General features: G+C 34.8%; 1 protein-coding gene across 1 annotated transcript; it reads right to left on the minus strand.

The window, feature by feature from the left end:
- Positions 1–5,137: 5,137 nt before the first annotated feature.
- On the minus strand, positions 5,138–27,154 carry Ccdc7 (coiled-coil domain containing 7). The gene is made up of 7 exons (XM_013009240.1): positions 26,970–27,154; positions 22,959–23,029; positions 22,542–22,864; positions 22,019–22,111; positions 21,191–21,271; positions 6,953–7,098; positions 5,138–5,210 (listed from the first exon to the last, which is right to left on the minus strand). Exons 1-7 carry the CDS (start codon positions 27,152–27,154, stop codon positions 5,138–5,140), a joined length of 972 nt encoding a protein of 323 aa, XP_012864694.1.
- Between the last annotated feature and the right edge of the window lie 578 nt (positions 27,155–27,732).

Below are 27,732 nucleotides of genomic sequence, written 5' to 3' on the forward strand. Positions count from 1 at the left end.
GATAGATAGATAGATAGATAGATAGATAGATAGATAGATAGATAGATAGATAGATAGATAGATAGATAGATGTAAAAAATTTTTTCTTGCTCTAGTCATCCACTGATGAGCATTTGGGCTGATTCCAAGTCTCAGCTATGATAAATATTGCAATGAACATGGTTGTGCTGATTGGTTTACTTTGGCCTTTTTTGTGTTCTATTGGATAAATGCCCAAAAATGGAAGACCAGATGAATAGAATTGTATCAAACTCAAAATTTTATTCATTGTAAAGTACATAGCTAACAAGATAAATAAAAATCCCACAGAATGGAAGAATTTTACCAGTGATGCCTAATATCCAAGGGCCTAATATACAAAATATACTTATAGCTAAAAAATTAAACTTGCCCAAAAATAAACCATCAAAGAAACAACAACCCAATTAATAAATGGGCTAACAATTTAAAGAGAGCCTCCTCAGGAGAACTAAGGATGGCCCATAAACACATAAAGAAGTGCTCACCATCTCTTGGCTATAAAAGAAATGCAAATGAGATTTCAGGTCCCCCACAGTTACAACGTCCAATATCAAGAAAATTAACAATAACAAATGCTGACATGAATGTGGTCAAAAGGGAACTCCATTACATTTTTGGTGGGAATGTAAATTTGTTCAACCATTCTGGAAAGCTTTATGGAGGTTCTTCAAAAGACTAAACAGAGCTACCCTTTGACACTGAGCTCTAGGGTCTTGGACATGGAAATACTTGGTTTATTTAGACATAAGGGTATATCATGTATAAATAGGAATAGTTTTATTTCTTCCACCCCTATTTGGTTCCCTTTATGTCTTTCTCTGGCCTTATTACTCTGGCTAAGAATTTCAGTATTATCTTGAAAAGGAGTGTCTTCATCTTGTTCTTGATTTTATAAGAAATGATTTTAGATTTTCACCATCAAGTATAATGTTAGCTCTAGGTTTGTGGTAAAAGCCTTCATTATTCCCAGTTTCTCCAGGGCTTTTATCACAAATGGATGTTAGATCTTGTCGAGAGCTTATTTTTCTGTCTATTGAAATAATTAAATATATGATTTTTTGTCTTTGTTCTGTTAAGTATTGAATTACATTTATCAAATTACATATAAAGTCCCAGACTTATATGTCTTGGACAAAATCTGATTGATCATAATACATGTTTTTTTAAATTAATTTGTTGATTGGCAAGTATTTTATTAAGAAGTTTTGAATCTTTCTTCATAAAAATGATTGATCTATAAGTTCTTTTTGTTATTGAATCTGTTTGGGGGATTCGTATGAGGCTGGCTTCATAGAATAAATTTGGTTGTGATCTCTCTTTTTCTATTTCAGAGAAAATGGATGAGTACTTGTGTTAGTTCTGCCTTATAGTTCTTATAGAATTCAGTTGTGAATTCATTGGGGCCTGAACTTTCTTTGTTGATATGTTTTTTTTATTGTCATTTCAATTCATTACATGTTATGGATCTGTTTAAGTGGTTTATAACTTATTGGCTCAGTTTCATTACATTGATTTTATCTATGAATGCATCCATTTCTGTCATATATTCCAGTTTGCTGGCATAAAGATTTGCAAACTCTTCCCTTGAAACATTTTGAATTTTACACATACCTGTTGTTTTGTCCCCTTCCTCATATCTGATTTTATTTATTGGGTGACTTCTCTTCTTCCTTTGATCAGGTTTGCTAAGGGCTTATCAGTTTTGTTATTTTTTCCAAAGAACCTACTCTGTTTTGTTCATTTATGGTATAGTTGTTTTAATCTCTCATTTATTTCTGATTTGGTCATTAGTATTCATTTTTATATGCTGGCATGTGATTGACTTGCTCTTGATTTCCTACAGTCCTGATGTTAGACATCAGGGTACTAATTTGATATTTCTCTAGTTTGTTAATATAGGTGCTCATAGCTATAAACATTCATGGAGCAATGTTTTGTTCAATTTCCATTAGTTTGAGTATTTTATCTGGTGACTTTGGCTGTCAAGTTCTAATTTTATTCTGTTTTGTTCTGGCAGGATATAAACAGAAATTTCAATTCATTTAAATTTTCTCATACATGCTTTATGAACTAGCATATGGTCTATTTTGGAGAATATTCCATGGACTGCCATAAAGAATTTGTATTATATAATCCACAAATTTCTTTTATTTACATGAATTAAAAATTGTGTCATAAAAAATGCTAGATATTCTTATATCCCAAACAAGTACACACTAGTCAAATCATCAGTGTATTTAAGATGATATATTGTTCTTAGTATTAAACCCTATAAAACATCTCCTGCATTTATCATTATGCCATTATAGAGGCCTGAGGTCATAATCACATTTGAAAATCTCTATTCCAAGTCTGGTTTGCATATCACCATTCAAAAATGAGTCATTTGGGCATTATGGATCCTTATCTAGGAATTTCAATTACTTGACAGCCAGATCAATGGTATTGCTTCTAATTCCAGGATATATCTTTTGTTATAATAACTTGTTTCTTTAAATTATAGCAATAAGTGAACTAAACAGAGGTTATCAACACAATGATATAAAAATTACACTTACCTTTTTCAGTATCCTTAGTAGTTATGGATGATTCAGCTGAGTGACATTTTATAAATTCTAAAATAATTAAAATATCTGTTACTATAAAATTCAAATGGCATTTAAATATTCTAATTGAGTTTAAATGGCTTAGTTCTCTTTGATATTTGCATACATTGATTTTACAAAAAGGTTTCATAATGGTATTTCCATTCATGCACTTAATCAAATTTCTCCCCTCCACTACTCTTTCTTATTCTCCCTCCCTCTTCTGTTTTTGAAACATTATAGTTTGTATTTCAATAATCTGATAAGAGAAATTTAAAAACATAACCAATTCTAGATCCTTCCAATCAGACAACTAAATAGTAATATCTCAAGTGTGAAATCATCACCTTTTCATGAAAGTAATCATAATCCTTTTTTGTGTAATACTGGGGGTCAAATCCAGGAATTTGTAAATTCTAGATAAGGTTTTTAAAACAGAACTAAACTATAGTCCCTGCTTCCCTCTTTTATTGATTTGTATTTTTGATAGTATTATCAATTTCATTTTATTTTTTTTCTTTTCTTTCTTTCTTTCTTTTTTTTTTTTTGGTCATGGTGTTTGAACTCTGGGCACTGTCCCTCAGCTCTTCAGCTCAAGGCTAGCACTTTACCACTGGAGCCACAGCTCTACTTCTGGTTTTCTGAGTGGTTTATTGGAAATAAGAGTCTCAAGGCCTTTCCTGCCCAGACAGGCTTTGAACCATGATCTTCAGATCTCAGCCTCCTGAGTAGCTAGGATTATAGGTGTGAGCCACCAGTACTTGGCTTTCATTTTCTTTTTGTTTTTTATTTTTTATTTTTTTGGGGGGGGATCCGGTCATGGGGCCTGAACTCTGGGCCTGTGTGCTGTCCCTCAGCTCTTCAGCTCAAGGCTAGCACTCTACCACTTGAGCCACAGCACCACTTCTGGCTTTTTTTTTTTGCTGAGAAATTGAACCCAGGGCCTCATCCATGAAAGGCAAGCTCTTTACCACTGAGCCACCTTCTCAGCCCCCAGTTTCTTTTATAGTTAATGACTAAATTTTACCAATCACAGCAAGTAAATATTGTCAAATTTTTCCTATTTTTTCTCTTGTATTAGTGATCTATCATTGGTATTTACCACCTACCAATGAAAAAATAAAATTCTCTATTTCTGACTTTCTACCCAAATTTAGCCCTTATAAATTGATCAAAATTATTTTAAATAAATCTGTCCTTTCTGATAAAGAAATGTTTTAGTGCTTCCTTGTGAAAAGTGAAATATCCAATATTTTTATAGAAAGATCCTCCCCTACTTTCACCCTTTTAATAAGCACTTTATAATATACCAATTTATTTGTAAATGTGTATCCATCCAGTTTGTTTGTGCTATTATGAATTTTTCTAAAGTAACAAATAATTTTGTCTCAGACATATACTAGTTATTGAAAATAAGGGAAACCATGGGACCTATGTTTCTTTGGGCCTGGCTTACTTCACTTAATATAATTTTTCCAAGTCTTTCCATTTCCTAACAAATGGGGCAATGTCATTCTTTCTGATGGAGGCATAGAATTTCATTGTGTATATATACCACATTTTCTTGATCCATTCATCTACTGAGGGGCATCTGGGTTGGTTCCATATCTTAGCTATGGTAAATAGTGCTGCAATAAACATAGCTGTACTGGTGGCTTTAGTGTGGTCTTGTTTGTGATCATTTGGGTAAATGCTCAAAAGTAGGATGGCTGGGTCACAGGGGAGCTCTATGTGGAAACGGTCAATAAGTTGATGTTAGGCAAAATGAACCCCAAGATAAGGACTCAAATGGTTTTTCTTCCTTGCTATTGTTTCTTACATATTTATGAGATGAGTTTTTTGTTGCTTCCTATGCTCCTCCCCTATGGTATAACCCCTGTTTTCACTGTATTTGATGTTGGTATAATTTGTGGACGGGAAGGGAAAAAACAATTTGTTTAAATAGGGATACAGGTGGACCCATTGCAACAATGAGATGTACAAGATGCTATGTCGAAAAACAAACTTTACAACTTTGGTGGGAAGGGAGGGGCAGGCGGGAGGGTGGGGGGAGAGATGGGAGGGCAAAGATGGTAAGGGGAAACAAAGGAAGAGACAATAATGCTTGATAAGAAATGTACTCACTACCTTGCTCATGTAACTGTAACCCCTCTGTACGGTATTTTCATAATTAAAAAAATATTATTTAAAAAAATAAAAAAACAAACAATTTTGTCCTTCACTTGACTACACAAAAGAATCCTAATTGTCTCAGTTTGAATAAATTCCATCTTTATATGAACTCACTGAAAAGCACACATAACTTTATCATGCCTTATACCACAATTAAATGAGTGATATGCTTGTATCCTTTTTTCAACTTGAATTTACAGAGTCTGGAATATAATACAATGTATAAGAATATCAAACTCATTACCAAATGTTTCCTGTGTATTATTGTATAATTTTGTAACTCTAAAAATTAAAACCATAAGCCCCAAGTGATAAAATATTTAGGCAGTCCCAAGAATGTAAAACAAATTTATAAAACATTAATATTCACCTTCAATTTGTTGTCGTAAACTCTCATAACTTTTCTTCTTTGCTAACAAATTTTCATATTCTCTGTCAAAGCATTAATAAACATGTTTTAATATATCAAAAATAAGAGTTTAAATCATACATCATGAAAATTGAAGGAATGACACAGATCAAGATGCAAGTACACAAAAACTTCTTTGTTAAATGGCAAAAAAATTCAATACATCACCTAAAATTTAATGAAAGTGATGGAAGAAGTGTGTTGGGAGGGGTGAGTGAGAATGTTGAAAGGGGCAACATTGTTCAAGATGCACTGTTTTCATACACTGCTTTGGTGAATGGCAACTCCTTTGTACAACTACTCAAAGATAATAAAATATTTTTCAAAACACAAAATGCATGCAAACTGCACCATTACTTTAAAAAAAGATGATAAAACCAGTCAAAAAACTAATAAAATGCATAAGATTCTTTAATCAAGTAAAACATATAAGTAGAATTAGGCTAGACATTTAAGTTCCTGAAATGAAATAATTTTTTTTAAATTTTACTCATAGTTATCATTGGAATACACTAATAATATTCATTAGAGTAATTCTATGGATTCTGTGTATATTATGAATATAATTAGTCACATTCACAACAATAATAGCAAAAATAATGAAAAACAAATTGGCAGAAACAAGAGATTTATTTTTGCTAATGTGAAGCTGCCAGCATTGTTATAGTTAACCTCTCTGACTTAACCGCTCTAAACTTCAATTTCCTCATCTATTGAAATACATGTAAAATGTTATCATATTTATGAGGAAGCAGTTGTAAATATAACAGGAGAATTTACATGTAAAGTTTGTAGAAAAATACCTAGCAACCACCCAACAGTAAAATATCAAGTATGAATATATAGCTCATTTGAATTTACCTCTGAATTCAAGATTTAGTTATTCAAGTCACATGATAGTCATCTCATAGATACATAGAGATATCAGTAAACTATTTTTGCCAACTGCCTGTGGCTTATGCCTATAATCGTAGCAACTAAGGGTTTGAGACTTGAAGGATCTGGGCTCAAAGCCTGACTAGGTGTAAAAGTCCATGAGCTTCAACTCCAATGAAGAATCAAAATGCCAGAATGGAGATGTGGCTTAAATGGTAGACCATCAGCTATGAGCAATAAAGCAGAGTGAGAATGCGAATCTCCGAATTCAAAATAAGATATTCTCACAATAAATTATGAAATTAATTTAAGTAACAAAAAAGTAATATCTTACTAAAAAGCAGCCCCCCAAACTCTGGGCTTTTTGCTTTAATAGTATGAAACATTGTGCATAATATCATGTATATATTATGTATTTGTTAGTTCATAACAATGTGTAAAATGATTATTTGTAAATGAAAATTTTAAGTTGGTTATATAATTTGATAGATATTCAGGTTTAAGTGAATATTCATTAGGCCTTATTTTCCTATTTGTTATGAACAACACATTTATTAACTTGAGATCCTATAAGCTATCTATTTTAAAGCCAGTTGAGTTGAATAAAATTCTTATTAATAAAAGTACAGCTACTAAGGATTTGAAAAATTATTAATGGAAACAAAAAGTTCATTCCAATTGAACTGAATTTAAAATTATAAACTCTGGGTAATGGGTACTCCACTGTATACTGACATCTATATTCTTAAAATTATCAAACAAAACTGAGTAAATATTCTAACTTTGTTTAGAAGCTCTATACATAGTAGTAATATCCAAACCACAGTCTTTCATTTTATTCTTACTATCTGTCCCCTGTTATATTTTATTTAATTATTCATCAACTTACATGGATTTCTGGATGTATTTAGGTGCGTGTTTAACATAATTTCTTAGATGTTCTAGTTTTCCTATTAGCTTTCCTAATTGTGAATAGGCCAAAGCAGGTCTTTCATCAAATGTAAGATCGTCTGCAAAATTTTGATCTCTACTTATCTAAGACAGTAAAATTAACAAGTTAGTTAGAAAATATCCATTTTTATATCATACCTCAAAGACATTTTATTATTTTCCTTAACAAATATAATTAGCTTTTAAGTATTATTGCTATTTCTAGATGTAATCAAAGCTGGTGTCACATTTTCTGTATATATTTCTACGGGTATTTATCAATAGCACTAAAGCTAAATGAGGCTCCACATCAAATATTCAGTTTACTATTTTGATATATAGAATTTTAAAGAAACTCAACTCAAAATAACTAGAAAAATTCTAAAGTAGTTGCTTCACTTAAATTCTATTATCCACATTATCATAATTATAGAATACAATTGTTTTTTCTAAAAAGTCTATAATGTTCAACTACTAGATCCAAGAAGTTAATATGTATCTATGGAGCTGCCGATCTTTGGTCTGTACTGGTAAACCTGGGTCCTTTTGTTTATCAGGGTTTTTTAAATAGAGCTAAAAAGAAACTAGTGGTGAGGAGAATTAGTATGATTCATAGACCAGGATGACACAGCATGATTAATAGTTTAGATCATAAGTTCACTAGAAAAAACATTTGATCATTTTTGTTGTGGATTTATACATTGAAAAAGTTGTGATGCAAAATTAGAAGTATACTTGTTTATTAAAGATTTCCTCTGGAAATTAACTGATTATTTGGGAATTTCAGCATAATAAAGATGATGCTAATGAATACTAAATGCATATAAAATGAGAAAAGCAATTTGTGGTTGGGTTGTTCATTACACAAAACCAATCAAATTGCTTCTCCTTTATCTAATTGGAGAAGTGATACTACCATTCACCAAGATAGGAAATATTGAAAAAGGATTAACCTTGGTACTAGTTTTGCCCCATTGAATTTGAGATAGAACAAATATGGAATTCAACGTTCTATTTTGAGCTAGAAGAGTTTGCTTATAAATCACCAGCACAAAGTTAATAATTCATGAACTAGAAAATTGAATGAAGTTACCCATGTGTAATGTTTGGAGGAAAAAATAGGTAGCCATAAAATGAGATCTTGAGGCATGCCAATATTTACTGGTTTGGTAAAGGAGATAACTTTGGAAAAGATTGATCCAAAAAGTCTAAGCAATAGCCACAAGAGCGTAAATTGCAGAAAATAAAAGAATGGAGTTTTCAAAATGAGAAATTGATCAATAATCACTAGGAATGCGGTCAAAAATAAAGTCTACTGAATTCATTAACAAAACTGTTCAGGAACAATATGGAAATTATTTTATTTTGAAGACATAATTCAAATATGTGTAGGTTGAAATGTACTTTGGAATTAAGAACACATTATACTAAATTAATATAGAAATTAATTCAGCTATACACCTATTATAAGAACATGATAGCTGACTTCTAATTGTAAATATCCATAAACAAGTAAAATGCTATCTTTTGATACATTTGTAGGCTCTTATTAAGGACAAAATTCCCAGATTATCATTTTCTATGCTGCCACTATCAACTGAATAAAAATTTTAAATAAAACCAATTGCTTTACTGCCAAAATATTACCTACTATTTCTCTCCACTCACTTATAAATCTGGAGTTTTGTTTATACCCAACTATAATCCAATGTCTCTTTCCCTAATATGAGTAAGTTTACATGCAAATTTTTAAAAATTAGATAATAAAAATTGCAGTTACAGATATAGGCTTGAAATGGAGAAAAACATATCATAAACAAGAGAAAAATATAAAATTTAAAGCTAAAGGGGCCAGGCACCTGTGGCTCCTGCCTAGAAACTCAGGATGCTGAGATCTGAGGATCACAGTTTGAAGCCAGCCGAGGGAGGAAAGTCCAATAGACGCTTATCTCCAATAAACTACTCAGAAAAAGCAGGAAGTGGCACGTTGGCTCAAGTTATAGAGCACTAGCCTTGAGCACAGGGAGACTCAGGAACAGATCCCAGGCCCTGAGTTCAAACCCCAGGGAAAAAGAAAACTAAAAGGAAGGATACATATGATTTAGACACAATTAATATACAAGGAGAATCAAAACAAGAGAAGAACCAATTAAATAAGCCAATATCCTACAACAAGATACAGGAAGCTATCAAAAGTCTTCCAACAAAAAAAAAAAGCCTACGACCAGATGGATTCACAGCAGAATTCTATAAGACCTTTAAAGAAGAACTAATACCCATACTCCTCAAGCTCTTCAGAGAAACAGAGAAGGATGGAGCTATCCCAAACTCATTCTATGAAGCCAATATCACACTCATCCCCAAACCAGGCAAAGACCCAACCAAAAAAGAGAATTACAGGCCAATTTCCTTGATGAACACAGATGCAAAGATCCTTAACAAGATTCTAGCTAACAGAATCCAGAAACACATAAAAACAAAAGAAGAAAAGTCCATTACAAAATGAAAGAAAATCTTAAGTATAAAATGAATACAAGAGGGAGGGGGACCGAGATAGTGACAAGACAGTAGGGAAACACAACAGCTCTCTCCAACCAACAAGAGAGTTCAAGTTCTGATGCTTAATTTCCCCAAGAGACTGACAACAACAAAAATATGAACACCCAAAGAAAAACAGGAGGCAGAAAAAAAAAAGAAAGGAAGAAAAGGAAGAATTTCAGAATGGAAAAGCATGCAGATCCTTTCCCTAAGTCTTGCTGGTGCAGCAATGCCAAACCGCAGCCAGCCCGGCCTGGCAGGGACTGCCGGAGCCCTCAAAGACAAAGGGGGTCATTTGTAGATCACCTACGCAGAAGATACCTGAGGTACCAGCACTGGCCCGGCTGATTGCAGAGAACAGAGAAACTTTGGAGCTGGGAGCCTGCACAAAGACCCCTCTCCCACCCCTCCCCCGTGGAGCTGAGTGTCTCCATCCTGCCAAAACCACTTGGCCCCATGGCCCCACAGGGGGATCCCCAAAACTACAGGTGTCTGTCTGCACAACACCAGTGCAGAACACCCTCAAGTTACTGGTGCTGATCCAGAGAGCGCAAACAGAGACAAACCTCAGCGCTCAGAACCTGCACGGAGACTCCCTTCCCCACCCCTCAGCCAGAGGCCAGCACAGCCAGCTCAGCTGACCCAGACAGCAGCAACAGAGGACTAGATGGCAGAAATACTGACACAGAGCTGCTGACACAGAGCTGTCACTGCCAAGCCCAGCCCATAAGCACCTCAACCAAATGCAGAGTGCAGCAGCAACCAGCGGCCTACATCACACAGCAACAACAGCTAGAGAGTTCCCAACTAGCTCCAGGGTGAGTACCCTGTAGGGTACAGCATATCCCCTCTCAAGGGAGACCAGAGCTGGCGTAAACCCCCAGATCTTGAACCAGACCCCTGCCCCAACACCTGGACTACAGGGCCCACTAAAACTGGGAACTCTTCGAGAGCTCTACCAGCCTGTGGAGCACAGCCAGCCAGCCAGGCTAGATCAAGAGTGCCCCTGGAAGGGAGCTTAAACACCCAAGCTGGGAACAGTGCCTGTGGATCACAACAACCAACAGTGGAAGAAACCCAAACTCTGTACTCCAGGCTGTGTAACCCAGGCAGATACCCAGCAGCAGAAGTCCCCAGCAGGGGACCGGGAGCCAGGACCAGGCCTGAGGATCAGGTGCCTGAGCAACACAAACAACTTCTCCTGATTGAAGTCAGAAGTTGAGCACACACCTCATCAGATGGGGGAAAGAAGAGAAACGCACCCCGGGGAATTGTGCCCATGACAGCAAAAGTCCTGTGTGTCCAGTGCAGGAAAACCAGAAGCCCAAACCCCACCAAAACTTTACCTGTACATCCCAGGCTAGGGATTGGACAACTCTGGCCTCCAGCACCTAATAATAGTCAGGATCTCAGGCTGATAAGCTGGCTCAGTGGTAGAATGCTTGCCTTGCATGCATGACGCCCTGGGTCTGACTCCTCAGCACCACATAAGCAGAAAGGGCCAGAAGTGGCAATGTGGCTCAAATGGGTAGGGCTATATCCTTGAGCTGAAGAGCTGAAGGACAGTGCCCAGGCCCAGAATACAGGCACACGACTGACCAAAAAGAATAAATGAATAAAAAAAATCAGGAGCTCATAGCAGACTCCAGCAACTGGGAGAGTACATCCAGCACACCCAATCTCGCCCAGAGCACCTGTAAGAGTAAACAGGAGCAGTCTAGGCAGCTCAATCCTTCTAAAGGCAGGAACTGACAGTGATCTACAGACAGCCTAGAGCCCTACATGGGTCAGACTAGCAGCTGGAATTGGGCCTTTCCCCCAACAGAACAGAGACCAGGTATAGATTCTTTCAGCCAACCCAGGGCTAAGAACAGGCTTCATTAATTGATCAAGGAACCAACCCTGAACCAAGTAAAGACAGCCACCTCTTGACCAAAGCAGTTAAACTGAGGTTTTACCCCTAAAATGACACAGTACACGTTCTTCTCAGAAGCTCATGGAACTTTCTCCAAAATAGACCATATCATAGTTCATGCAAGAACTTAAGCAAATACACGGGGATTGACATAATCCCCTGTATCCTGTACGACCACAGTGGAATCAAGCTAGTTCTCAAAAACAAAGCATACTGCAGCAATTACTCAAATACATGGAAATTGAACAGCACACTTCTGAGCAACACCTGGGAAACAAGAAATTAAAGAAGAAATAAAAAGTTCCTTCAATACAATGAAAATGAATATACATCACAAAGAAACCTGTGGGACACAGCAAACGCAGTCCTGAGGAGCAAATTTATCACCCTCAGTGCCCACATCAAGAAAATAGAGAAAGACCAAGTAAATAATCTTATGTTGCAATTAAAACTGCTAGAAAAACACGAAAAAATGGAACATAAAGTTACTAAATGGAGCCAGATAACCAAATTAAGAGCTGAAATTAACAAGATAGAGAATAGGAAAACTATAAATAAAATTAATAAAAACAAAAAAACTGGTTTTTTGAAAAAATAAATAAAGTTGATGGACTTTTGGCAAGACTAATTAAGAAGAGAGGAAACCCAAATCAACAAGATTAGGGATGCCACAGGAAAAATCACAACAAATACCCAAGACATCCAAACAATTATGAAGAACTATTTTCAAAAGTTATACTCACTGAAGAAAAAAACGTAGCAGAAATGGATGCATTCTTAGAGAAATACAAGTTGCCCAGACTGAACAAAGAAGAAATAAATCAATTAAATAAGTCAATATCTTACATTGAGATACAGGAAGCAATCAGAAGTCTTTCAACAAGGAAAAGCCCAGGACCAGATGGATTCACAACTGAATTCTATAAGACCTTTATAGAAGAACTAATACCCATACACCTCAAGCTCTTCGGAGAAGCAGAGAAGGAGGGAGCTATCCCAAACTCATTCTACAATGCCAATATCACACTCATCCCTAAACCAGGCAAAGACCCAACAATAAAAGAGAACTACAGACCAGTCTCTTTGATGAATACAGATGCAAAGATCCTTAACAAAATTCTAGCTAACAGAATCCTGAAACACATTTTAAAAAATCATACACTATGACCAAGTAGGCTTCATCCCAGAGATGCAGGGATGGTTTAACATATGTAAATCCAACACATCATCAGATCCAAGGTCAATAACTACACGATTATCTCCATTGATGCAGAAAAGGCTTTTGATAAGATACAACATTCATTCATGTTAAAAGCTCTGGAGAAAATAGGAACAGAAGGAACATTCCTTAAAACAATAAAAGCCATATATGACAGACCAATAGCCAATATTATACTTAATGGGGAAAAACTACAACCAATTCTCCTAAAATCAGTAACAAGGCAAGGATGCCCACTGTCTCCACTCCTCTTCAACTGCAACTCTTAGCCAGTACAATAAGGCAAGAAAAAGACATTAAGGGGATCCACATAGGGAAGGAAGAGGTTAAACTATCCCTTTTTACAGATGACATGATACCATACCTCCATCCCAAAAACTCCAGCCCCAAACTCTTAGAACTTATAAACCAGTTTGGCAAAGTAGCAGGATACAAAATCAACCCACAAAAAACAGTCGCCTTCCAGTACACCAACAATTTACAAGCAGAAAGGGAAATAACCCCCCCAAATAAAATATATAAGAATTAACCTAACCAAAGATATAAAGAACTATTTGATGAAAACTATAAAACCTTAAAGAAAGAAATACAGAGGACACCAGGAAATGGAAAGACTTCCATGCTCTTGGATAGGCAGACAATATAGTGAAAATGGCCATACTGCCAAAATTAATATACAAATTCAATGCAAGTCCTATTAAATCGAATGATGTACATTACTGAAATACAGAAAATAGTCCAAAAATTCATATGGAACAACAAAAGATCTAGAATAGCCAAAACAAATGTAGGCAAAAAAAGACAACATGGGAAGGATCTTGATACTGGACTTCAAACTCTACCATAGAGCCATAATAACAAAGACAGCCTGGTACTGGCACAAAAACAGCCCCAAAGACCAATGGAATAGAATAAAAGATCCAGAAATAAAACCACAAAACTACAGTCAGCTGATATTTGACAAAGGAGCCAAAGACATGCAGTAGAAGAAGTACAGCCTCTTCGACTACTTGTGCTGGGAAAACTGGGCGGCTACATGCAGAAAACTAAAAGTGGACTCAGCCTGTCACCATGCACCAACATCAACTCAAAATGGATTAAAGACCTTAACATCAAACTACTGCAGGACAGAGTAGGAGAGACACTTGAATTTATAGGCACAGGCAAAAACTTCCTGAACAGAGTCAATGGGACTACCTTAAAATAAAAAGTTTCTGCACAGCTAAAGATATAGCAACCAAACTAGAAAGAAAGCCAGCTAGGAAAAATATTTATAAGCAATGTATCAGACAATGGGTTAATATCCAGTATATACAGGGAACTCAAAATAATCCCTCCCAAACCCAACAAACCAATTACTAAATGGACAAGGGAACTAAAGAGAGACTTCTCAGAAGAAGAGATAAAAATGGCAAAGAAATACATGAGGAGATGTTCACTATCCCTGGTTGTAAAGGAAATGCAAATCAAGACAACCCTGAGATAACACCTTAACCCAGTCAGAATGGCCCACATGCTGGAGGGGATACAGAGAAAGAGGAACCCTATTACACTGCAGATGGGAATGTACACTTATACAACCACTTTGGAAAGCAGTCTGGAGGGCCCTCAGAAAGCTAAATATTGACCTCCCCTATAACCCAACCATACCACTTCTAGGCATCTATCCTGAACAACAGGAACTTGGATACAAGGACACATGCACCTCCATGTTTATCGCAATATCCAGGATATGGAAACAACCCCGATGCCCCACCACAGATGAATGGATCCAAAAATTGTGGTATCTATACACAATAGAATATTATGCCACCATTAGAAAGGACAAAATAATGGCATTTTCAGGGAAACGGATGGAACTAGAAGAAATCATGTAGAGTGAGGTAAGCCAAGAGCAAAGAGACAAATGGCACATGGTCTCCCTGATAAGTGGATGTTAAATCCAAAACATAAGGTGATACAACACAGTTAACAAGACTTGAGAAACAAAGGACCTCCACTCATCTGGTTGAATCACTACTAAATAACCCATGCTGCTGATCACATATATGGCATATATGTGCACACCAGAGGAAAACAAGGAGGAGGTCACAGAACTAGAAGGAATCAGGGAAAAACATACAACAGTGGGACCCATCAGCTGCACTGGACATTGATCAAAATGAACTAAGCAACTCAGTGGCAGCGATGGGAGGGAGGGAACAAGTGGGAAAGAGGTAACATCTGAAGCTAACTAAGCAAAAAGAAAGGAATGTACATATCACTTGATGTGGAAGAAATAACTATACTGTCAAAGCTCATAGAACTCATAAACTTTATAGATCATGATAGACAATTTGTCCCATGAAAGAATGTTTGTGAATTTAACTAAGCATCACTATTCCACAATACTGTGAAATTTGTGAAATTATGTAATCACTTAAGCACAATAAAGAATTTGCAAAAAAAAAAAACAGAGCAAGAAAAAGTAATAGCTAAAGGACTTTCTATCAATAACTTGCTTTTAAGCAATTGAAAGTGAGTGGGATCACTTGAAAGTGCAACACAATTGCCAGATAGTATTTGGAGAAATTGTATGTGACCAATTATATAATTTTCTTTAGGAATGTTTCACAACTGAATAATAGGGTTCAATTTTCTTATAAAGGAGTAACAAACAGTTGGAAAAATTAGAAGTTAACCAATTTACTATAATCAAGTGTATAATCTTGAGAAAATTTAGCAAAGAGAATATAAAACCTGAAGAAATAAATACATTGTATCTCTTTTGCACATGAGCTTGTGCTGGGACTTGTATTTAGTGCCTCTCACACTAATGGATTGGTTTTTTTTTACTCAAGGCTGACCCTCTATCACTTGATCTATAAGTCCACTTCCAGCTTTTCCTGGTTAATCAGAAATAAGATTTCACCAGCTTTTCTGAGTAGACAGACACAAAACCATGTCTATATACCTTAGTGTCCCGAGTAGCTAGGACTCCAAGTATGAGTCACTACTCTCAGGCTGAATGAGGTCAGAATAACTGGAGCAGTATTTAAAGTATTTCAATTATTTATCTCATATATAGTGTCATTTCAACCAATGACAGACCACGTGTGTAATGGTGGTTCCAGTGTCATCATACCTATTTGTTCCTGCAAGTATACGTATTGATGTTCACACAATAACATTTACTATAATGTATGGAACTGTTATCAACTGTAACTTGAGTGATAAAATTGTACAGTTTAATAAATGATTGCCTAAAGAAGTGATAGTTTGAAAGAAAGAAGGAAGGAAGGAAAGAAAGAAGGATGGAAAAGAAAGGAAGGAAGAAAGAAAGGAAGAAAGAAAGATCCAGAATGACTGAAAGTACAAGCCAAAGGAGGAAAATTTCAAAGAACTGAAAGGCAAGATTTGGTATAGACCATGTACACAACAGAAAAATAAGTGTAAAAGGAAGAGAGGTAGACACAATCATGAAGTAAACAGAGTTCAGAAAAAAAGTTTCTAGATTTAAAATATAAGAAAGCAGAAGACAAGCTGAATTTCTTTGTAATTATAAAGAATAGTGTTTACAAGAGTACAGAAAATTCTTCCCTCAATCCTACTTCTCTGCAAAGACACTAACCAGTATGGCACATTAAAAACACACACACACACACACACACACACATCTTCCCAGTATCAGCTATCCGTGTTCTAAAGTAAAGTGCCTATATACCATGAAGCTCTTCCACTCTGGAGCCAGATATAAAGTAATAAGACTCACCATTTATTTCTTACTTTTCTATTTATATTCAAAATAAATGAGTTTCATTTCTTTAATAAGCCAGGGCTTTTAAAGTGTGTTTAATTGGAATAAATGAGAAAAAAAGTTCTATAGAATAATTCTATAAATCACTAAAGCTAACTTGAAAATTGCCTTTTGTGTTAGAAGGATATAGAAAACCTTTTCTAAAATAGAATAAGTCAGAAACCAGTAGTTTTCAAACTGGTATTAAAGTACTTGAAACTCACAAATACATGGCAAATTTAGAAAAATATATACAATTTGGACTTTTGCTTATGATTTTAAATATAGGAGAAATTTGGAAGTTAATAAATCCTTGTCACTTTTTATGCAAATTAGGAAATATAGCTAAATATTTGATATTCAATTTTAAGAGAAAGAATGTGTCAGTTAAGCTAAAAATATACAAAATTTATGTGGGAATATATCATTTAAATCATTGAGAAATACATTGTTCCATCCACTAATTACTTCTCTTACACAGTAAAAAATTACTTTATATCTGGCAGTTATTAATTAAAAAATAATTTACATATACTGCAAATTAGTTTTGAAATGAATGGAAAAACAATTAATGATCAAGAAACAAATATTTACCTCCTCCATGTGATTGACTTGTTGTTGAAACCACTTTTTAAAAAATAAAAAATAAAAAGAGTTACTTACAGTAAAATTAAATGACAAGCTAAACTTTTTCATTGAAATGAATATGTATATACAATTCTCTGTGCTCCATAATTTGTCAAGGATCAGTCCCTTTTCAAGCAACACTTAGGGCTCAGAACAGGGATAATGCAACATAAAACTGGATATTTTAAAAATTTATAAAGCAGCAAATGTGCAAATTCTGTCATTGCCTCAAAATGGGAAACTTTGCTTTGTTAATTTGTATTAATCTATTAACTTTTAATAAGATTATTCTACAATACATAGAACATACCTTGAAAAGAGCGCGCAAAATCTGAAAAATAAAGTTTTAATTAGTATATTTAAAAATAATTCTTTGTAATATATTTCAATGTTTAATTTATCTTATAACTTTCAGCCATAAAACTACTCATTGCTAATAAGGGAAACCATGGGACCTATGTTTCTTTGGGCCTGGCTTACTTCACTTAATTTCTTTGTTGCTTTGTATGTCCCTCCCCCAAAGTATAACCCCTGCTTTCACTATTTGATGTCGGTATAATTTGTGGAGGGGAATGGGAAAAACAAGTCGTTTAAATAGGGATACAGGTGGACCTATTGCAACAATGAGAAGTACAAGTCTTTATGTCGAAAACAAACTTTACAACTTTGGGGGGGAGGATTGGGTGGGAGGGCGAGGGGAGGATGGGAAGGGATGGGAAGGGGAAACAAAGGAGGAGGCTACAATGCTTGATAAGAAATGTCCTCCTTATCTGGCCCATGTAATTGTAACCCCTCTGTACAGTATTTTCACAATAAAAAAAATTTTTTAAACTACTCATTGCTAAACTATATTATATTTCTATTTATTTGTATTTAAAAACTGTCTTATTTCACCTTACATAGGCAACCTAAAACCTTAGAATAAAAAATAATTTTCTATCTTATATGCATCTCCATTAAGAGGCCCCAAAAGAATTTACAAATATCATGTTCTATTTTTCCAACCATAAATAATAAATAAAATTTAAATACATTTTTCAAAGAGCATTTTATTCTATTTTAAATATTAATTTTAATAGGAAACAAATTACCTTTACATTTTCAATATAATTTTATTCATGCTAAAGAGATTAACATATCAAGATATTAAATATTATATTACTACTTGACAGTAATTGTTTTATCACCTTATATTTCCATAAAAAATTAATGAAAGCTGGGCACCAGTGCTCACACATGAAATCCTAGCAACTCTGAAGGCTGAGATCTGAGGATTGACTTTCAAAGCCAGCCTCGGCAGGAAAGTCCATGAGATTATTATCTCCAATAAACCACCAGAAAACTGGAAGTGGCACTGTGGTTCAAGTGGTAGAGTGCTTGCCTTGAGCTGAAGAGCTGAGGGACAGTGCCAGGCCCAGAGTTCAAGCCCCACAACCGACAAGAAAAAAAAAAGAGCAAACAAAAAATGAAAATTCTTGTTGTTCCATGTACAGGACTACTATTTATCATCAATGGTTTGATTTTGGCCATTTTATTAGGTAAGTAGTGGTATCTTACTACTCTTTAATTTTCTTTATAATGTGGTGCATATTTTTAGAAACTGTATACATTTTTTGGTGAGGTATCTGTCCAGGATTTTTATTCTTTTTTAATGTTTTACTTTTAACTGACATATGTACATATTTACGGTGTTCATGTTGATAACTTGATACAGTGATACTTGGTAAAATGATGCAATAGGTTATATTTAAAGAAATTTGCAAGAAGATTAAAGAGTAGAGGTAGAGACAAGGGAGTAATAAGTAATATAAGTAATAAGGCATATAATAAAATTGCATATGTGCATATAAAGAAATATCACAATAGAACTGTTCATGTGTTCAATTTTTAGCTATACTAAAAATTAAAAATAGTTCACAGTAACGGCTATGTGTTTAATCCTGGTTTTTAGTACCAGGCAGAGATATAAGAATTTTAGATTGTTGTTTAATGCCAGCTTAGTAAATTAGTGAGATTTTTATCTCAAAACCCAAGCCAGAAGTGGGGACCAGGCCTATAATGCCATGTAGGCAGGAAGCAAAGACAGGAGGAGCATGGTTTGAGATCTATCAATCCTCAAAAATACATAAAATCTCATCTGAAAAAATACTAAAATAAACAATGATGGTTGTGGCTCAAGTGATGCATTAATTGCCAGATAGTCCAAATTCAAGAATTGAAATCCAAGTTTTGCAACACAAAAATGTACTCATAACCAGACATATGAAATTGTAACTTCTTTGTGCAGCCACTAAATAATAGAAAAGTACTGCCCCCCACATAAGGAGCCTGGACTACCTTATTCCTACACCCTCCCCCACTGGACTGCAGATAGCCAAAGTCCTTGCAGACTTAAGTGGCTTACCAAGACTTTGTGGGGCAGAAAACTTACACAATGCTGTAGTTATTAATTTACTATAGCATAAAAGTAATGATTATAATATTGGGACCAAATGTGGACGTTTAAAATAATAAACACATTTTAAAACCATTCAAATTTTACAAGTTGGCAAATACAACCATCAGTACAAAATATAGTATCAAAGGAATGTATTGTCCCTGTGCATTCGTGGCTCAGACCAATAATGCTCACTACCTAGAAAGCTGAAATCAAGAGGATCATGGATCAAAAGCTGTCTCGTGAGACTCCCTCTCCGAAATAACAGCAAAAGGGAAGACTGGATTGGGGCTGGGAAGGTGGCTCAGTGGTAGCGCGCTTGCCTTGCAAGCCTGAGGCCCTGGGTTCGATTCCTCAGCACCATAGAAGCAAAAAAGAAAAAAGCCGGAAGTGGCGCTGTGGCTCAAGTGGTAGAGCTAGCCTTGAGCTGAAGAGCTGAAGGACAGCGCCCAGGCCCAGAGTTCAGGCCCCACAACCGGACCCCCCCCCAAAAAAAAGGGAACACTGGAGGCATATCTCAAATCATAGACCACCATCCCAACAAACAAATGGAGAAAGATCAAGGCATAAAGTTCAGGTTAGAAAAGAACACATTGGTTGGGTTGGTGAATTTAAATAAATTTATTTCTTATTAAAAGGAAAGAACATTTTGTGGAAAGCCCTCCCAAACAAAATTAATAAAACATGTAAACATGTATAGCAGCAAAGCATCACCCAAGATAAAAACAAAACAAAAACAGAGCTTAATTATGAAGATAAAATGATCAGAAAGAATTGAGAATAATTGACACTACATAATTAAAGAACAAAGAAGATAAAGATCAGCTAAGGCCAATATAAATTAGTGAATCTTTGTCAGGGATTTTTATAAGTAAATACACAATATGTTGTTGATAAAACAATAGTATAAAGGAATGTTAAATCTTATTTGGAAATAATGTATTTTTCTAGCAAAATTTCAAAACTTAGTAATAACATTAGCTTCAACCAGTCCATTAGGGAAACACACAAATTTTCAAAAGGAAATGAGATCATGGTCTGTTTTTCAAATCAGAGTTAATTACAAGATATTTAATAGCAGTTATATACTTTGGAAATAGTACTCTACTGATTTTTATACCCTTTTGTCTACTTTTATTTTAATGTCAACTGTCATTAATTAAAACATATTTATAATATAAAATCTCTTATTTTCTGTTTTGCTAGTCCTGGGGCTTGAACTCAGGACCTGGGTGCTGTCCCTGAGCTTCTTTTGCTCAGAACTAGGTATATACCACTTTTGAGCTACAGCTTCACTTTTGCCATTGTTGGTAATTTATTGGAGATAAGAGTCTCACAGATTTTCTTGACCAGGTTGGCTTTGAACTGCAATCCTCAAATCTCAGCTCCACTTACAGCTAGAATTACAGGTATGAGCCATCAGCATCCAGATATAAATACATTTTTAAAAACCAAAATAAAGCAATAATTTTTCAGCTGAAAGTACATGTTACCATCAATGCTATGAAAAATTCAAAGATCTAAATGACTATGTGAAGACTAACTTAAAAATTATACTTTAAATATTTTGTGATTATTTAAATGTTTGAATACAGGCTAATATTATTGATTGACATGACATTAAATTTTCAGTAACAAATACAAGTTTTAATAGTTTGCTCTTAGCATTTTATACAGAATACATACAGAACGCTCTTCTTTACATGATTGTTCTAGCTGAGTTGTAAATTCTGAACAATATGTCATGAATGATTTCAAATTTCCAACCTTTCAAAAAATAACAAAATAGAAAAGTAAGTTTAATTTCAAAACATGTGAATATTAGTCTGTTGCATATTTCTTGGTTACATTTTCAAAACATTTTGGTTTGTTGTGTAGGACCCAAAATAGCAAATTGTAATGAGCTCATATATATTCTCTGGAGTCCTAATATCAGACCGAGTAGGAAATTTGGAGGATTGGGCCAGAGATTCAAATTATGTAACAGTTACTAGATGCAATGATCAAAGGATGTCAACTTGTCAATTAGTGATTGAGGTGAAATAGAAGATGATTATTTTTAAAAATTCAGTTATTTGAAAATGTTTACTATATGGATATAATTCAGATGATAAAGGCTTACACATGTAATTCTAGTTTCTCATAATGATGATTATTAGAGAATTGTAGTCTGAATTCAGAAAAGTTCAGGGGACTTCATCTCCAATTAACCAGCTAACAGGAAGTATGGAGGTGTAGCACAACTGGTAGTGCATTTGGTGTAAACTAGAAAGTCAAGCAAGTACAATTCCCTGAGTTAAAGATTGAGGTGGGGGGGAGTAGATTCAAGACACAGGTATGCCTTATTAAAATTTTAGAATAGGGATTGGCCTAATAGGTGAAATTAATACACTAATATCAAGTTTCCTAGAAGATCATTTACATGGACAAGGGATTATCTATGAAAAAGCCTATGGATTCCAAAAGCAAATATTAACTCTTTCCAATGTTAATCACTGTTTCATATATACTTACAGAGTTAAATAAGTCTTCCTGCTTAGAGTCAGCTTTTTTACTCTTTACATTTTCAAAATCAAATCCATAAGTTTCTTCCAACCTTGATACCACCTATAAAAATGCAAAGCAAATTAATTGCATCAGTAGTTTAAAATTAGCCACGAAATGTAAATATAAAACCAATTGTGCCAGTGTTAGCTTTCCTAGTGAGAGGTTGGAATTTTGTATGTGCAAGGCAGAGGTTACCTCCTGACCATCTCACAAGTAAATTCTAAGCAGTAGGGTATTAATTTCCTCTGATAAACATTTTACTTATGTTGTCAAGATTTGTTGGCAGAGGAAGCAAGCATGTTGTCTGGTACTCAAAGGAAGAAACCTCTTATAACTTCAGAGTTGGATTTTTCCAGACTTCCATCCACATGCCTTCTATAACAAATCTTGTCATTTTTATGTGTTGAATATTGTGTAACCCACTAGTAGATCATCAAACATGGAGACCATTGTGGCAACACCTACCAATACAGACTAGGAAATTTCTTACCACGATGAGGTGTTTGATAATTTCTTTGATCTTTTCATCTCCTGCTATTAATCTCTTTGTCTGAATGGATGGAATGGGCAAAGCATACCGCATACTGTTTTCTCCTGTTGGTGGTGATTTTATGACCATTGGTTCAGCTTTATGATGTATTAATTTTGCACCATGTGTTTCCCTTGCTTTAGGTGACAATGATAAATTGAGTAGTTGTTTCATATAAGGCACTTCTGGAGCACTTGCCAAAGCGTGACTAGGAGTTGAAATGTGTTTTGTCGGCTTCATTTTGTTATCCAGGTAGCTTATAAATTCCACATAAAAATTCCTGCCTGTGGATAAACATTGATTTAGAGAAAATCTTCCACTATTTACATAACAAAAATTTAAAGCATTCTAATTAAATCTATATCTTGTTTTTATTACCGTAACCGTTTACTAGGGATACATTGTTATTGATGAATACAACTTGTCCTCCAGATGCACTTAGTTCCTTGCTGGGGAAATGCAGAGAGGAGAATGACTGCAGATTTGATATGTCTGTGCATAGCTAATGGGTTTTTAACTTACGCCTTTCTGGTAATTGACTTGTGAATATCTCTCCATCTTCTTTATTACCTTTCATAGGATTAATGAATCCTTCACTTCCCAAAATGCTGTCATTCAACAAGATTTCCCCTGAAATATTTTTCACTAAATATCTCACTTAATATTTTCTTTTGCCAAAGTAAATAAAAATATTTGGTGCTTAATATTCCCACTTCTAAATTGTGTAGTATGGTTTAATATGTTACAAGTATTATTGTACTCTACCTTCCTTAAATTTTTATGACCTAGGATTTTTATTCCTACTTTACAGATAGAAAATCTGAGAGTGCAAAGTGGTTGCTCAGTTATTAAGTACCAGAGCAAACACTGAATTCTAGACAAATTGGTTTTCAAAGCCTTCCCTAAGTAGCCTAAAATAGCATGACCACATCAGCAAAAGTATATTCATTATACATTGCTCAATATGAAGTCTGGTCATTATAGATACTTTTTGGATCAAGTCAATGTCACCTATGTGCAGTCAACCAAATCCAAAGGCGGTAGACTTGAAGCTACCTGGTGAATATGTTTCTATTGACAAAATTGTTCTTTAAGATTTTTTTAATTTATTCATAAGCTATATGAAACTGATGGTATTAGATGTTTGAGTAGTCAGCTTCTTTTTTCTCAAAATGTATCTTGGTTGATATTTCACAGAAAAAACCCTAGCAAAGATAGATTTTACATTTGTATCATATGTGGTCATATGTACGTAGCTTGTGAACCTTTTCTGCTTGTTCTAGACATATACTAGTTATTACAAATAAAAGAAACCATGGGACCTATGTTTCCTTGGGCCTGGCTTACTTCACTTAATACAATCTTTTGAGTCTTTCCATTTCCTAGCAAATGGGGCAATGTCATTCTTACTGATGGAGGCATAGAATTCCATTATATATACATATATAATGGAATATATAATATATATAATATCACCTTTTCTTGATAGAATTCCATGATATATATATAATGGAATATATAATATATCATATATATATATATATATATATATATATATCACCTTTTCTTGATCCATTCACCTACTGAGGGGCATCTGGTTTGGTTCCATATCTTAGCTATGGTAAATAATGATGTGATAAACATATTTGTGCTGGCAGCTTTAGTATAGCCCTGTTTGTGATCGTTTGGGTAAATGCCCAAAAGAGGGATTGCTGGGTAGGGGAGCTCTAGGTGGAGTCTTTTGAGGAACCTCCATACTGCTTTCCAAAGTGGTTGAACAAGTTCACAATCCCACCAACAATATAGTTAGTTCATAAGCCCAACTACGGACATCATTCTTTCTAAGATAGTAATGTTTCTTAATTATGAAGGAATATATTAACAAATTCTTTTACATTTTTATTAAAATTTGTTAAAATACTAAAGTGTTCAAAGATATAATAATATCCTCCTAATACAGTTACGAACTTAATTGTGAATAACCTAGCAAATATCCTCTGATATCACTGAAAACTTTTACTTCATCTGAGAACTGTTCAATTGTCTTCTTTGTTTCAAAGGAACACTGTAAAATTAGTTGAAAGCATTAGTTTTAAATCATAGTATAAGAAAAGTTTTTTAAAAAGATAATTTGGTGCTAATATTATTAAAATTTCATCTTAAGGCAGAATAAAATTCTCTTTTGAAAATTTTATTATAATAGTAAGTGTATGCATTACAAAACTTAAAGATGGTTATAGTGTTTCACACCTTCAATTTTAACACTCTTATACCCAGGCAGGAGGACCTCAGATAGTAACTCAATATAAGCTCCTGATATAGTCAGATCCTATCTTCTCAGTCATCCACATTAAAAAAAACAATTTATGCCTAATTCCCCTCTGAAAATTTATTTTTTCTTATTGTAATTGTGACTAGATGTTTTAGTTAATAAGAAAATAATGCAGATACTCAGATGAAATTAACAAAACAAAGCATCAGAAAAATGTTGAAGAGATTATATTGTCAAAAAATTTCATTAAATATACCAAGAAACAAGACTTCCATGAGTAGCTCATGGCACAAAGTTAGAGACAAGAGTAGACATATAGAAAGCAAAATGAAGAGCGGATCACAGAAGATTGACAGGAGAACTGTGACAAATATTATGTAAGGTAGCAGGAGAATGAAGCACTGACAGCTAGGTTTAGTAACATAGAAGCTGGGCACCTGTGATCTGCAAGACTGGAATAGTTTTATCAACGGTATTAGAGGTGAATGCCTACCTGACATAACTCAGAAGAGAATTGGCAGAGTAAAAGTGGAAACAGTAAGTATGAATATAGAAATACTCCAGATATTTTACTATAAAAGGCAGTAAGTACACAATGTATTGCTGGGGAAAGGATATATGAGCAAGAGGAAATTTTTCCCATATGGAAGCTACTAAGTTTGTCTACTAATGACTTGTTACCTATCTCAAAATATATTCAATTCTAAACCTACCACCTGTGAATGTAACCATGTTGGAATAGGGTCTTGGTAAATGTTATTAAATTAAGGTGAGTTTAGAAAAAAATTAGAAGGTCCGTACTCCAGTGACATTCCCTTCTTTTTATTTGAGGACTGGGTGTGGCTCAGTGGTAAGGCATTTGGCCAGCATCTCCAACCAAACAAATGAGAACAAGTATTTCCTACATGAAGAATACAAACTATGTATTTCAATATAGGTTGCACAACTAATGTATGCTAATAAAACAATTTTGAAACTAGAAACATTGGAGAGATTATTCATCAGCCATCTGTCAATGGCTTTCTAATTCAAAGCAAAAACAGACATGAAAACAAGCAGTTACTGTAATAAAGAGTCTCTAAACCAAGAACACCAAAGATTGTGAATACCCACCAGAAGCTGAGAGGGAAGTTCCATATTCTCCTTAAGGGACTTTTGGAAGAGCTAATCCTGCCAACACCATGATTTTTGGATTCATGGTCACTGGAACCATGGAAACCATAGATTTGTATCTCAAAACACTGAATTTCTCTACTTGGTTATTGCAGACTAATTTACTCATAGGTAAATGGATGGAAATGGAAAGCAAAATATGTACCTGGTACTGATTATGCTGGAATAATATCCCCAAGTAAACAAGAAAACTGTTTTAAACATGGCAACTTGCTTCAGATAGGTATACAAGATTGACTCAGCCATTTGTTCATTTTGTTTTGTTTAATAGTAACAGAGAAAAAGCAGACATTAGACTATTTTAAAACTGAAATAATACTGTATTCCTTGAGAAAACCCTTTCTCCACTACAAAAGGTGGATTCACAAAGTAAACTGATACATAAATATGAATATAATAGTTCTATGCAAGGAATACGTGTGCAAATAAGAAAATCATGAATGATTATACACATTTACTACGTTTACATCGTATACAACCATATTGTATCATCATCAGTTTGTGCAAGTTTTTCACTGACATTATGACAAGTAGTTTGTAGTTTTAAACTTCAGTGTTGTTATTTATTTCAAACCTTTTTATGAGAAACTATAGAAAAGCAAAGAAGTCAACTGTGGTGATTGAGTCAGAAATATAATTTTCTTTATATTCTGCACAGAAAATAGAAAGCTGCTAAGGTGCAGTCAGTATCAGGGAATGCAAAAGCGAGATGCCTCTCTCTTATGAAAGAACCAAATGAACGCGCCCCCACCATTTTCGCTCCTAGTGGTTGTACCTGAAGAGATGGTTGGATATTTGTAATCTTGGTCATTTGGCTTTTTGGAGCGAGGCGTGCTCTTAGGCGAGGAATTATGTGTCTGGAAACGTTAGAAATTATGAGCCTCCTAGCTTTTCTTGAAAGAAGAAGCCAGGAAACTCTTCAGAAGCCAGTCGGCATAGTCTACAAATTGGCATTTGCGCTGACAGAATGGGGGCCAGCTCGCCTGACCCCCTGCTCCAGCTGGATGTTTTCTGAGCCTACCGGGGCTGCAACGATCTTAGGGCTCGTGCCACTGGTCCCATTCTGAACCCTTTGTGCCCAGGGGCCTCCGTTGCAACAACTGACTGCAGGGCACGCGCCTCTGATCATTGACGCTCTGACCAGCTATGCCTGCACTACAGAAAACAAAACACAACGAAATCAGCGAATGGGGCGTGCGAAATACAGCAAGCCAAAAATCAGCAGTTATGTCCCTGTGGGAGAAACGAGGAAACCGTGCTTACGACATTGTTGGAGATAAAGAAAACAAACAAATCAATAATTCTAAAAACTAAAAAAAAATGGGCTATGCCTTAAGCAGATTTGTACCACTGATTGTATCCTTACAATTTGATTTCGCGACGTGCTCAAAAATGTCAGGAGTACCAATTCATTAATTAGAATTCTGGGGGCACAAGGAGAAGTTATTCACATGTGATAGAAAAGTAAACTATCACACATTATGACTTGGGGATTATAAAGTTTTAGTTACCAACAATGTCCATGATATGAATTATCTGCTGAATACACACGAGTAAGTAGTAGCTGAATGCATGAAGGATTCCTGTCAAGGAGTTTCTTTACAAAAATCAATCACTTCTGCAAGTAGGATTTCAAAACCAGGTAAGTATAAAGTCTTTATTTTTAAAGTATTGTAGATTTCGAAATTATTATTTGCTGTTATATCA

The sequence above is a fragment of the Dipodomys ordii genome, unplaced genomic scaffold, assembly GCF_000151885.1.
Source record: "Dipodomys ordii isolate 6190 unplaced genomic scaffold, Dord_2.0 Scaffold9, whole genome shotgun sequence".
NCBI lineage: Eukaryota > Metazoa > Chordata > Mammalia > Rodentia > Heteromyidae > Dipodomys > Dipodomys ordii.